The following is a 13,299-nucleotide window of genomic DNA, read 5'->3' as shown; positions in this document are numbered from 1 at the left end:
AGATTGCCCCTGGAGCTGGCATTGATGGGCCAAATGGCTCCTTGTATGAATATGAACATTTAAAGCTGAAAATGGTGTGCAGCAGGAGCAGTCGTGGACCTTGATAGTAAAGTTCACAAAGCTGACCAATCTTCCATCAAATAGTTGTGTATACACTATGAAGAAGTAAGATTCATTCACAAAGTGCAAAAACAAGGGATTCTGCAGATGCTGGAAATCTGGAGCAACACACAAAATACTGGAGGAATTCAGCATCTATGGCGGGGAATAAACAGTCGACATTTCAGGCCAAGACTCTGCATCAGGACCCGATCATCTTCAAAAGGACCCGATCAAGGATCTTGCCCCGAAATGTCAAATTTTTTATTCCTCTCCATAGATGCTGCCTGGCGTGTTGAGTTCCTCCAGCGTTTTGTGTGTGTCACTGTGCATTCAACATCTTCAAATAGAGGGGGGGGGGGGGGGGGGAATCTGAACGGCAGATAAAATACTGGACTAACATGGTAAGTAAATATGCTCTTTTATTTTTATACACTATTATGCATCAATGCAATTTGTAACAGTTGCAAACATATAAAATCAAGTTTTATGTAAACTTTCAGGAAGTAATTCATATCAAGTATTCCTGAATCTGCATAGTAGAATGTAACTGGCACTCATTATCATAATCAATATTTGCATTCATATTTTTGTTGCTGATAAAGTGTGATACCTCCTGTAACTAATAAAGTGGTGATCTAGTGTATGTGTGTGGCCTTCCGCTGATGTAACCCATCTATTTCAAAGTTCAGTGTGTTGTGTGGGCAGTCTCCTCTAACCTCTCTCATTAACAAAGCCGTTTTGCTCACAGTACATCCAACTTCAGCAATACCCCCACCACATCCTACTTTCACCAATGAGCACGAGGTGCTTTGCTTTTAGATTGCAAGCAAAAGACTCCCTCCAGTGTTTGCACAGAGACAACAAGCAAATAGATGTTCGTTTAATCTGTGTAGGGAGATGTTATTTATTGCATAAGGTTTCTTGATTTAGTTTTTCACTAGTATAACTTAACTATAATTTATATTGTTTTGTTGTCTGTACCTACGTGCCTGTGATTTTGCTGCAAGCAACTTTCTCCATTGCAGTGTACTTGTGCACATGATGATAAACTTGTCAGGGTGTTATGACCTGGAATGGTGGAAACAGATTCATTGATAACTTTCAAAAAGTAATACCTAACATTCAAAAAAAAATGGAGGTTTATAAGGAAAGAGCAATAGGCCAAGATTCTACCAACGCACACAGGATGGGCTGAATGCAGTATGATTCCATGACTGAGAGTAGTAAGGATGCAGGAAGCTTTTGCAATGCTACATAGGATCTTGTGGATCCATTTGAAGAAACAGACACAGTTTTTTGTGACTGTTTTTTCTGTTGATGTCATTTGTGCTGTATGCTGTTGATAATATGTTTTGTACCTTGGTTCTGGAAGAATGCTGTTTTGTTTGGCTATAATTATGTATGGTTGAATAATTAAACTTGGAACTTCTCACTTCACGTGGCATCCAAATAAACAAACTCCTTCAGTGCTAAATTATGAACACTCTTAACAATGGGACATTAAACCTGTAAGCTCCAGAGTCAGAGGCGTTACACTTGCCCAAGCCAAAAAGGAAACTCTACTGCTTTCTAAAATGTTATATATGTATATCAGTTTCTTTCACTTTAGATCAGTTTTCTATTGAGGTCAAGTACAGCCGGAACCAGGTCACCATCTTGTATGAAATCCCCTGCAATTATATTAAGGCAGCACTTTCCAGGTCCTGCTGTCTGCTTTATAATCCATTTTCTCAAATATGGGTAATTAGAAAAAGTCAGTTTCTTCAAAGAGCTGTGGAGGTGAGTCACAATGTACCACCAATCTTCTGTAAGGTTCATGCCAGCAACAAAGAAGCCATCTACATGGGGAGTAAATAAAATAACTGGTTAAAATGGCATTCAAAACAGAAAGATAATTATGAAAGATATTTGCTTAGAAATTTATCCTTGACCAGTAATGCTAAACACACTATGTACAAATTAAAGCATGTTGCGCTCTGTTGAACTCAATAGAATGAATTTCATAGGGAAAGTACAACAATATGCCTATGCAGCATGAAACTCAAACTAAACATTAAAAACATAGACATTGAAGTGGCAGTGTCAAAATGAGTCTTTATAGATTTCTCAAAATCTCTACTTGTGTATTTATCACATCAGGGTTGATTTCAAGTCAAGTCAAGTCACTTTTATTGTCATTTCAACCATAACTGCTGGTACAGTACACAGTAAAAACGAGACAACTACACTGAACTATGTAAACCAACACAAAAACTACACTAGTCTACAGACCTATCCAGGACTGCATAAAGTACACAGAACAGTGCAGGCATTACAATAAATAATAAACAAGACAATAGGCACAGCAGAGGTCAGTAGGTTGGTAGTCCGATGGCTTGGGGGAAAATCTGTTACATAAACAAACAGCTGAATGGCGGCGTCCAGGATACCATCTGTTTCTGTACTCCTGCCGAGTATTTTGTTGCCACAGATATAGTCCAATTTAATGTCCATTGGAGAGCAGAATGGACGGGAGAGCCGACCGGCTAGAGCTTGCTTTTTTCCTGGCACAGACTCCTGCCCGCTCGCCTCGCTTCCGTTTCCTCGCACACCGCTTACGACGTCCCCAACTCCGGCCACCGGCATCAGGCGACTCCAAGGACTGCAGGCCCGATTCCCTCAGCAAGCCAAGGTCGCGCAATCTAGCCAGCAGATTTTCATGAAGGTTTGTTTTTGGGCCATCTCTGTATTGTAGCAGTATCTGGCAATGGTAGGTAGTCGCTCTGTTATCCATCGCCCTAAACCCTAAATGTGCCGTAAAATTAAAAAGCTAAATTAAAGTAGCACCAGATCCGAAAGGCCGCTGCTGCCGTGGGCCGCGCCGCCTACTGGCTTGGGAGTGTCCTGGAGTTGTAAAGCACAGAAGCAGGCCCTTCGTCCATTTGGATCCAACCTGCACCATTTTGAACTATAATTAACCTTTTTCGTTATTCTAATTCGTTAATTGGTGCAAGTCAATATTAGACTCCACTTTGCTGATTAAAGCAATGAGGGAGATTGAGGCATCAAGGCAAGTGCAGAGGGTGAACACCAACTGCGTGTCTCTTGATTGCTTGCTACCAGAGAGGGGAGCACTTGTTACTGTGCCCACAGAGTTCTGCCCAGGTTTTCTGTGTTTTAGACGTGGACTTGGACCATACACTTTTTTTTCAGTCTTATAGTTTTTTGCATTCTTTATAAAACTTTATTCAAAAAACTTTGTCATTCCAACCATACATCAGCTCTGCAGGGCAGAATGAGACAGCGTTTCCCAGGGGCAAGTGCAATCATAACATAACAAACGCAACAATAAATAGTAAACACAACAATAAGTAGTAAAACACAACAGCCACATGTCAGTTAAAATCAAGTTATAAGTGTCCAGTGCAAGTTAAAAGTGTCCAAAGCAGAGTCAGGTAGAGCAGTTATTTAGCAGTCTGACTGCTTGTAGGAGGAAGCTGTTTGGTAGCCTTGTGGTTTTTGTTTTAATGCTCCTGTAATGTTTGCCTGATGGCAGAAGAACAAACAGTTTATGGAGAGGGTGTGAGGGGTCTTTATTGATGTTCTGTGTCTTCTGGAGGCATTGACTCTGAAAGAGGTCTTGGACAGAAGGTAGGGAGACCCCAATAACCTTCTCTGCTCCCCTAACCACCCTCTGCAAGGCTTTTTTGTCAGCAGCACTGCAGCTGGAGTACCAGGTTGTGATTTTTCTGTGTTTTTCGCCCAATCTTTGTCGCAAAAACAACAAATCTCACAACATACGCTGGTGATATTAAATCTGATTGTGATCCTCCCCAAATCAAAGGTTGAAAAAGCCAATTGAATGTATCAGAATACGATCTATCAGGTGTATCATCACTGGCACACAAATTAATTGTGGCAGCAGTACATAGCAACAAATTTAATATACTTCAGGTTACAGTAAGAAATATGAGGAAAAATAAGTAAATTGTGCAAAAAAAGAGAGCAAAATAATGCGGTAGTGTTTGTGGACTACTCAGAAATCTGATGGTGGAGGGGAAATGTTAGGTGTGTGACTCCTCCCTGATGGTAGTATGAGAAGAGGGCATGTCCTGGATAGTGAGAGTCCTTAATGTCGGATACTGCCTTCTTAAGGCACTGCCTTTTAAAGATATCCTTGATGGTGGCGGGGGTGGGGGGGGGGGGGGGATTCTAATGCCTATGATGGAGCTGGCTCAGTCTACAACCCTCTGCAGATTTTTTTCAATCCGTTGCATTGGAGCCTCCTTACCAGGCGGTGATGCCACCAGTCAGAAGGCTCTCAACGTTACATATGTGGAAAGTTGCCAGTGTCCCAGATACTATAACCGATTATATCTTGCAGAATATTTTGAATAATTTTTCAGGATCTGAGCATTACTGGCGAGGATAGATTTTATTCCCCATCCCTTCTTGCCCTTGAAAAGGTGGCATTAAGGCACGTTCATGAATCACTGCAGTCCTTCAAATGAAGCTCTTCCCATAGCATTGTTAGAACATAGAAATCTACAGCACATTATGCTGACCATGTAACGAACTCTAGAAACTGCCTAGAATTACCCTATTGCATAGCCCTATATTTTTCTGAACTCCATGGTCTTAAAAGACCCTGATGTATCTGCCGCCACCATCATCACCACCAGTGCATTCCACAAACCCACTACTCTGTGAAAAACTTACCCCTGACATCCCCTCGGTACCTATTTCCAAGCACCTAAAAACAATGCCCCCTCACATTAGCCATTTCAGCCCTGGGAAAAAGCCATGTAAAGACAGGTTAGGTGGAGATAAGACCCAGAACAGTGAAGGATGGTGATATATTTCCAAGTCAGAATGGTGGGCAATGTGGAAGCAAACTTTCCAAGCACCATTCACAACCAGATGTGACAAGCCTGAAGATCTGATCCAATCCATTATTGCACACTATTTTTGTGGACTGGCGTGCATGCAATCTGTGTCAGCTCAGGTTTAGATCTGGATTCTGCTTCCAACATTCCCTTCTACATTCTTCACTGTGTCAAGGTTGGTATTCTGACTTGGTAGAGTCCTTGAGTTGTAAAGCATAGAAGTAGGTTCTTCGGCCATTTGGTTCTTGAACCAACTTGGAACAAAAAAATTTTTTTCTTCTAATTGTGTTCTTTCTTATAACTTGCAGGTTGAGACAGTAATAAAGAAGGCAAATGCAATGTTAGCATTCATTTGAAGAGGATTAGAATATAAGAGCAAGGATGTATTGCTGCAGCTTTATAAGACATTGGTTAGACCACACTTGGAATATTTGGGGTCCCTTATCGATGAAAGGATGCATTGGCAGAGGAGGTTCATTAGAATTATCCTGGGAATAAAAGGGTTAAGAATTTGGAGTATTTGATGGCTCTGGGCCTGTACTCACTGGAATTGGGAAGAATAAAGGAGGAATCTCACTGAAACCTATTGAATATTGAAAGGCCTGGATAAAGAGAGTGTTTCCTATAGTGGGAGAGCCTCAGATTAGAAGGACATCCCTTTGGAATGGAGATGAGGAGGAATTTCTTTCGCCAGAGGGTGGGGTGGTGAATCTGTGGAATTCATTGCCACAGATTCCTTGAAGGCGAAGTCCTTGCATATACTTAAAGCAGAGATTGATAGGATCTTGGTTAGTAACAGCATCAAAGGTTATGGGGAGAAGACAAGAGAATAGGGTTGAGAGAGATAATAAATCTTCCATGATGGAATAGCAGAGTAAACTCGATGGGCTGAATGGCCTAATTCTGCTGTTTTGTCTTAAGGCTTTATATTGGACTAAGTGAGGGGACGCAAGGTAATAGCATTTGACACATCGCCCCTTGTGGAGTTCTCTACTGTAAACAGCTACACCTCACATCAAATCAATCAGCATTCCTAGACATAGAGGGATAATGATTATAAAAATGAAAGAATCTGCAGATGCTGGAAATCCAAAGCAACCCATACAAATTGCTGGGGGAACTCAGCAGGCCAGGCTGCATCTAATGAAAAGAGTAAACAGTCAACATTTTGGGCCAAGACCTTTCATCAGGACACTACACCCTATGGTTTTATAAAAAAAATATATAATTTCTGTTTGATGTATGTTTTTCTTGTAAAGATGCTATGTGCCTGTGATGCTGTTGCAGTAAGCTTTTCATCGCACCTGTGCATAGAGGTACTTGTGCAGATCACAATGATCTCGACTGTGACTTTTACTTTGCTGTCTGCTGGTTTCTCCACACCCATCCTTTGCAGGAGATAGCATGACACCAAAGTAAGTGTGTGTGTGTGTGTGTGTGTGTGTGTGTGTGTGTGTGTGTGTGTGTGTGTGTGTGTGTGTGTGTGTGTGTGTGTGTGTGTGTGTGTGTGTGTGTGTGTGTGTGTGTGTGTGTGTGTGTGTGTGTTCGTGTTCGTTCTGAGAACTATTCCTTGTGACCTGACCTCAATACCAGCTGCCACATCTGTCTTGACAAGAGTAAAAGGGTCATGTTTCTAGTACCTGGTCGTCCTTTCTGTTTCTGTGTTTCTAGATATTGAACAAGTGATTTAGGTTTGTATGTATCTGCCCACCAATAGGGGATTCCAGGCCAAAGTTTGGGATTTTCTTCTGCAATGTTGTCATCATAGGACAGGATGACTTGACAACCCAACTTCCATAGTTTCCTTAATGTTACTTGTTCCTGTAGAGAAAGAGCATTGTAGAAACATCTCTATTAATTGAAAACTATATAATCCTCAATCTGTAGAAATTAAGCAGAATTTACCAAATGAATGAACACCTTTCCCCTTTCTGTTTCCTTCCATCCCCCAATAAATTAGAAATTAACTTCTAATGTGCAAACATTTTCTTGTTATTCACAGATCTTTACAATTAATTAATTGTTCATTCAAGGATGGCATGATAGCTTAGCACCGTATTACCGTGCCAACAATCACCAGCTGGGTTTAATTCTCCCAACCTTAAGGAATTTGTACATTCTCCAAGTGACTGGTGGGTTTCCTCTGAGTTCTTTGGTTTCCTCCCACATTCCAAAAAAAAATACAGGTTACTGTTAGTGAATTGAGGGCGTGCTATTTTGGTGCCAAAAACGGGCTACCCGATGCAATCCTCGCTGATCTGAGTGACTTGACGCAAATAACGCATTTCACTGTATGTTTTGATGTACATGCAACAACTAAAGCTAATCTTTAAATCTTTTGATCATTTCTCTAAAAGCATAACTTACAGCAGAGGTTTTCAGGCAGAGTTTGGACCCAAATATGTTCTCAATTTTCTGAATTAACTGGTGGTGCTGTTGGTCATTCATCCCTTCAAAGAACCTGCAGGCCAGTATAACTACTTCCTTGGGATGGGTTTCCAACCAGTCTCTGATCTTCTTGAACGCATCCTTTAAAATATAGAACTGTGATTCAGGAAAGCAACCTTAAAGATTTTAAGCAACCTATTTTTTTGTACAATCCTTTCTACTCCTGGGTATAGAAATTCACATAATAGAGTACAAAGTGAATTTTATTTAATTGGATGCCCATTGGTTGCAATGGTTCAGAATCAGATTTAATATCACCGGCAAACTGTATATTGTGAAATTTGTTAACTATGCAACAGCAGTACAATACACGATAAAAACAGAGAAACAAAACTGAATTATGGTAAGTGTGTATATTAAATAGTTAAATAAGTAGTGTAAAAACAAACTTTAAAAATAGTGAGTAGTGTTCATGGGTTCAACATCCATTTAGAAATCGGATGGCAAAGGGGAAGAAGCTGTTCCGAAAGCACTGAATGTGTGCCTTCAGGCTTCTGTATCTCCTTCTTGATGGTAGCAATAAGGAGAGGGCATGTCCCGGGTAGTGGGGGTCCTTAATGATGGATGCCGCCTTTCTGAGGTACCGCTCCTTGAAAGATGTCTTGGATACTAAGAGGCTAGTACCCATGATGAAGGTGACTAATCTCACAACTCCTTGCACCTTGCTTTGATATTGTGCAGTGGCTCCTCCCCCATTCTGCAGCCAGTCAGAATGCTCTACACGGTACATCTATAGAAGTTTAAGTGTTTCAGATGACAAACCAAATCTTCTCAAACTCCTAATGAAATATAGCCACTGTCTTGCCCTCTTTATAGCTGCATCGTTACATTGAGACCAGGTTAGTTCCTCAGAGATCTTGACACCCAGGAGCTTGAAATTGCTCCCCCTCTCCACTTCTGATCCCCCTATGAGGATTGGTTTGTGTTCCTACCCTTTCTGATGTCTGGTATCAGTTCTTTGGTCTTACTGATGCTGAGTGCAAGGTTGTTGCTGCAACACCACTCAACTAGCTGGTATATCTCGCTCCTGTATGCCCTTGCGTTGCCATCTGTGACTCTGCCAACAATGGTTGTATCATCAACAAAGTTATAGATGGTATTTGCGCTACGCCTCACCACAAAGCCACGGATGTAGGGAGAGTAGAGCAGTGAGCTAAGCACACACTCCATGCACCACTGTTGATTGTCAGTGAGGCGGAGAGATTATTACCAATCCAGACAGACAATGGTCTTCCGGTTAAGAAGCTGAGGATCCTGTTGCAAAGGAAAATACAATGCAAAGCAAGCAATACACTCTGGCTACTTTATTGGATGCCTCCTGTACCTAATAAGGTGGCCACTGACAATGCAATACATGATAATACAGGAAGAAAAAAAAAATGTATGTATATTAAATAGATTAAATTAGGGCAAAACAGAAATAATATACATTAAAAAGTGAGGTAGTGTTCATGGGTTCAATGTCTATTTAGGAATCGGAGGGCAGAAAGGAAGTAGTTGTTCCTGAATCACTGAGTGTGTGCCTTCAAGCTTCTGTTCCTCCTTCCTGACTGTAATAATGAAAAGAGGTCATGTCCTGGGTGATGGGGATCCTTAATGATGGACGCCGTCTTTCTGAGGCACCACTCCTTGAAGATGTCTTGGATACCATGGAGGCTAGAACCTAAGATGGAGCTAACTAATTTTACAACTTTCTGTAGCTTCATTCCGTCCTGTGCAGTAGCCCCCTCCATACCAGACAGTGATGCAGCCTGTCAGAATGCTCTCCACGGTACATCTATAGACTTTTGAGTGTTTCTTCAAACTCCTAATGAAATATAGCCACCGTCTTGCCTTCTTTATAGCTGCATCAATGTATAGGGACCAGGTTAAAATCCTCAGAGATCTTGACACCCAAGAACCTGAAATTGCTCACTCTCTCCACTTCTGATCCCTCTATGAGGATTGGTATGTGTTCCCTCATCATACCCTTTCCAAAGTCCACAATTGGCACTTACTGATGTTAAGTGAGTATATAAGTATATCATGTAGCAAATCCAATATTGACAATTTCAGGAACTTAAAGAAAACCCTCCTGATGAAGGGTGTTGGCCCAAAACGTCGTCACTACCTCCTCCCATATATGCTGTCTGGCCTGCTGAGTTCTGCCAGCATTTTGTGTTTTTATTGACAATTTCACATTACTTACCTAAACAAATTTCTCACCCTTCTTACAAAAAAAGCATTTTTCACTGTAAACCTTGTATTTTATCTGATACTTCTCAATTATAAATATGGAGTTGGTTAGCAAGTCTGTGGAGCTACCTGTAATTAGCCAACATTACTAATGTTGGATGGATCCCAGCTGCTGATGGATGAGTCAGCTCACTAGAGCGAGATTGGATATCTAGTTGAGTGGTGTCATGACCTCTTGTTCAACATTAGCAAATCTGAAGTGTTGATTGTTGACTTCAGGAAGGGGAAGGAGGGTGAACATCAGCCAAAATGCACTGGGGAAATCAGCAGTGGAGAGAATCGGCAGCTTTAAGTTCCTGAGCATTAACCTATCAGATGACCTGTCTTAAGCTCAGCTCATAGATGTAACCATAAAGAAAGTACATGGTGTCTTTACTTTCTTAGGTTAAGGAGGCTCATCTTGTCACCAAACACTCTTAACAAATGTCACAGATCATACTAGATAAAGTATAGTACTTCCTCTCCCCTCCCCTTCTATTCCCCCCCCCCCCCCGGTCTCTTACCTCTTCTCACCTGCCTATCACCTCCTCCCAGATCCCCTTCTCCTTCCCACTCTATCAGATTCCTTCTTCTCAAGCCCTTTACCTTTCCTGCCCACCTGGCCTCACCTATCACCTTCAAGCTATCCTCCTGCCCCTCCCACCTACCTTTTTATTCTGGTGTCCTCTCCCTTCCTCTTCTGCCCTGGAGAACGGTCTTGGCCCACAATGTTTACTTTTAATTCATTTCCATAAATGCTGACTGACCTGCTGAGTCCCCTCCGGGGGCGGGGGGAGGGGGGGGAGGTGTGTGTGTGTCAGTCGCTTTGGATTTCCAACATCTGCAGACTTCTTCATGTTTATAGAAAGTATCCTGACTGGTGAATCATGGTCTAGGACAGCAATTCAAATGGGCAGAAGCTGCAGAGAGTAGTGGACTATCCCTCCCCACTTGCAGTATCTACAGGAGGTGCTGCCTCAAAAAGGCAACATCCACCAAAGATCCCCACCATCTATGCCATGCCATCTCGCAGCTACCACGGGAAAGGAAGTGCAGAAGCCTGAGGTCCCACATCACCAAGTCCAAGAACAACTATTTTTCTTTCGCCATTTGTTTCCTTAACCAATTGAGAAAGCGGTAATCACTACAGTTTAGCAACACCATGATCACTTGGCACTAAAATAGGCTTTTTTATTCTAATCGTGCTCTTTCTTGAAAAAAACTGTGTATCAATCACTAGATTCTGGAATGGCTCCAGAAGACTGGAAAATCGAAAATGTCACTCCACTCTTCAAGAAGGGAGAGAGGCTGAAGAAAGGAAACTATAGGCCAGTTAGTCTGACCTCAGTGGTTGGGAAGATGTCAGAGTCGATCATTAAGGATGAGGTCTCAGGGTACTTGGAGGCAGATGATAAAACAGGCTGTAGTGTGCATAGTTTCCTCAAGGGGAAATCATGCCTGGCAAATCTGTTGGAATTCTTTGAAAAAATAACAAGCAGGATAGACAAAGGAGAATCTGCTGACGTTGTATACTTGGATTTTCAGGAGGCCTTTGACAAGGTGCCACACACGAGGCTACTTAACAAGCTACAGCTGAAGGTCTGACAGGAAAGAGTCTAGCACGGATAAAGCAGTGGCTGATTGTCAGGAGGCAAAGAATGGGAAGAAAGGAAGCCATTTCTGGCTGGCTGCTGGTGACCAGAGGTGTACCATAGGGCTCTGTGTTGGGACCGATTCCTTTTACATTTCACATCAATGATTTAGGTGATGAACTTGATGGCTTTGTTACAAGTTTGCCGGTGATAGGAAGGTAGGTGGTGGGGCAGGTAGTTTTGAGGAAGTAGAGAGACTACAGAAGGACTTGAATAGATTAGGAGAATGGGCAAAGAAGTGGCAGATGGAATACAATATCGGAAAGTGTATGGTCATGCACTTCAATAGAAGAAACAAAAGAGTTGACTATTTTCTAAATGGAGAGAAAATACAAAAAAAAAACTGAGGCACAAAGAGACTTGGGAGTCCTTGTGCAGGATTCCCTAAAGGTTAATTTGCAGGTTGAGTCTGTGGTGAGGAAGGCAAATGCAACGTTAGCATTCATTTCAAGAGGTCTAGAATATAAAAGCAATTATAAAGCACTGGCAAGGCCTCACTTGGAGTATTGTGAACAGGTTTGGGTCCCTTATCTTAGAAAGGATGTGCTGAAACTGGAGAGGGTTCAAAGGAGGTTCATGAATGTGATTCCAGGATTGAATGGCTTGTCATATGAAGCGTTGATGGCTCTGAGCCTGTATTCACTAGAATTCAGAAGAATAAGGGCTGACCTCATTGAAACCTATCGCATGGAGAAAGGCCTTGATAGAGCAGATGTGGAGAGCAGAGTAGCAGAGTCCAAGACCAGAGGATGCAGCCTCAGAATAGAGTGTTGTCCTTTTAGAACAGAGATGAGGAGGAATGTCTTCAGCCAGAGTGTGAATCTGTGGAATTCACTGCCACAGGCAACTGTGGAGGCCAAGTCTTTATGTATATTTAAGGCAGAGGTTGATAGATTCTTGATTGGTCAAGGCATGAAGGGATAGGGGGAGAAGGCAAGAAATTGGGACTGAGAGGAAAATCAGATCAGCCATGATGAAATGGTGAGTAGATTCGAATGGGCCAAATGGCCTAATTCTGCTCCTATATCTTATGGTTTTATAATTTAGAGTTTTCCTTGTGAATGTTCCTTTTATGATGCAGCTAAAAGTAAGTATGAGAACAAGGAGAGCAGTAAAATAAACAACTGCTGAGTATTGCCTGACAGAACAAAGAGTAAAGAACTTGTTTAGGGAATCTTGATTTTCAAGAAATACCGTGGCTCGGGTTAAGGAAAAAAAAGGAGGTGCTTAGGAGGTAGGAACAAAAGAGGTACTTATGGAATATAAAAAAATGCAACTGAATGCTTAAGGAAGAAATCAGGAAAGTTAAAAGGAGGCATGAGGTTGTCCTAGCAGACAAGGTGAAGGCGAATCCTAAGAGATTCTACAGATCTGTTAAGAGCAAAAGGATTGCAAGGGGATTTGACATCTGGAAGATCAGAATGGTAATCCATGTGTGGAGCCAAAAGAGATGGGGGAGATCTGAAATGTATTTTTTGCATCAGTATTTACTCAGGAGAGGGACACAGAGCCTGTAGAAGTGAAGCAAAGCATCAGTTTCTTGGACCCTATACAGAGGAGGAGGTGCTTGCTGTTTTCAGGCAAATTAGGGTGGATAAAGACCTAACAAGGTGTTCCCTCGGACCTAGTGGGAGGTGGGGGCAGAAATTGCAGGGCCCTTGCAGAGATATTTAAAATGTCCTTAGCTATGTGTTAGGAGCTGGAGATTAGAGGATAGCTAATGTTGTTCTGTCGTTTAAGAGAGGCAATTTTAGACCTGTGAGCCTGACGTTCATAGTGGGCAAGTTATTGGAAATATTCTAAGGAACAAGTATTTGAATAGACAGGGACTGATTAGGGATAGTGCCTGGTAGGTCTTAACTAACCAATCTTAAGAGTTTTTTGAGGAAGTTACCAGGAAAGTTGATCAAGGAAAGGCGGTAGCTGGTGTCTACATGGACTTTAGCAAGACCTTTGACAAGATCTCACATGGGAGGTTGGTCAAGAAAGTTCAGTTGCTTGGCATTCAAGATGAGATA

The 13,299-nt window shown here is 41.9% G+C and overlaps 1 protein-coding gene across 10 annotated transcripts in view; it reads right to left on the bottom strand.

Moving 5' to 3' along the window:
• Nucleotides 1–512: 512 nt before the first annotated feature.
• plcxd1.2 (phospholipase C, X domain containing 1, tandem duplicate 2) overlaps nt 513–13,299 on the bottom strand; it is a 31,106-nt gene continuing 18,319 nt past the window's right edge. For 9 of the 10 annotated variants that reach the window (XM_073044161.1, XM_073044163.1, XM_073044160.1 and 6 more), the window contains 3 exons: nt 7,335–7,496; nt 6,608–6,788; nt 513–1,940 (listed from right to left, as the gene is read on the bottom strand). In XM_073044161.1, the coding sequence (XP_072900262.1) occupies nt 1,708–1,940; nt 6,608–6,788; nt 7,335–7,496 (576 nt within the window). In that variant the 3' untranslated portion in view covers nt 513–1,707. The remainder of the gene's footprint in view (nt 1,941–6,607; nt 6,789–7,334; nt 7,497–13,299) is intronic. The other variant, XM_073044169.1, reaches the window with a different exon arrangement.

This window comes from Hemitrygon akajei, chromosome 4 (genome assembly GCF_048418815.1).
Source record: "Hemitrygon akajei chromosome 4, sHemAka1.3, whole genome shotgun sequence".
NCBI classification, from domain to species: domain Eukaryota; kingdom Metazoa; phylum Chordata; class Chondrichthyes; order Myliobatiformes; family Dasyatidae; genus Hemitrygon; species Hemitrygon akajei.
The sequence above is the reverse complement of the archived record's forward strand: the minus strand, read 5'-3'. Positions and strand labels throughout refer to the sequence as shown.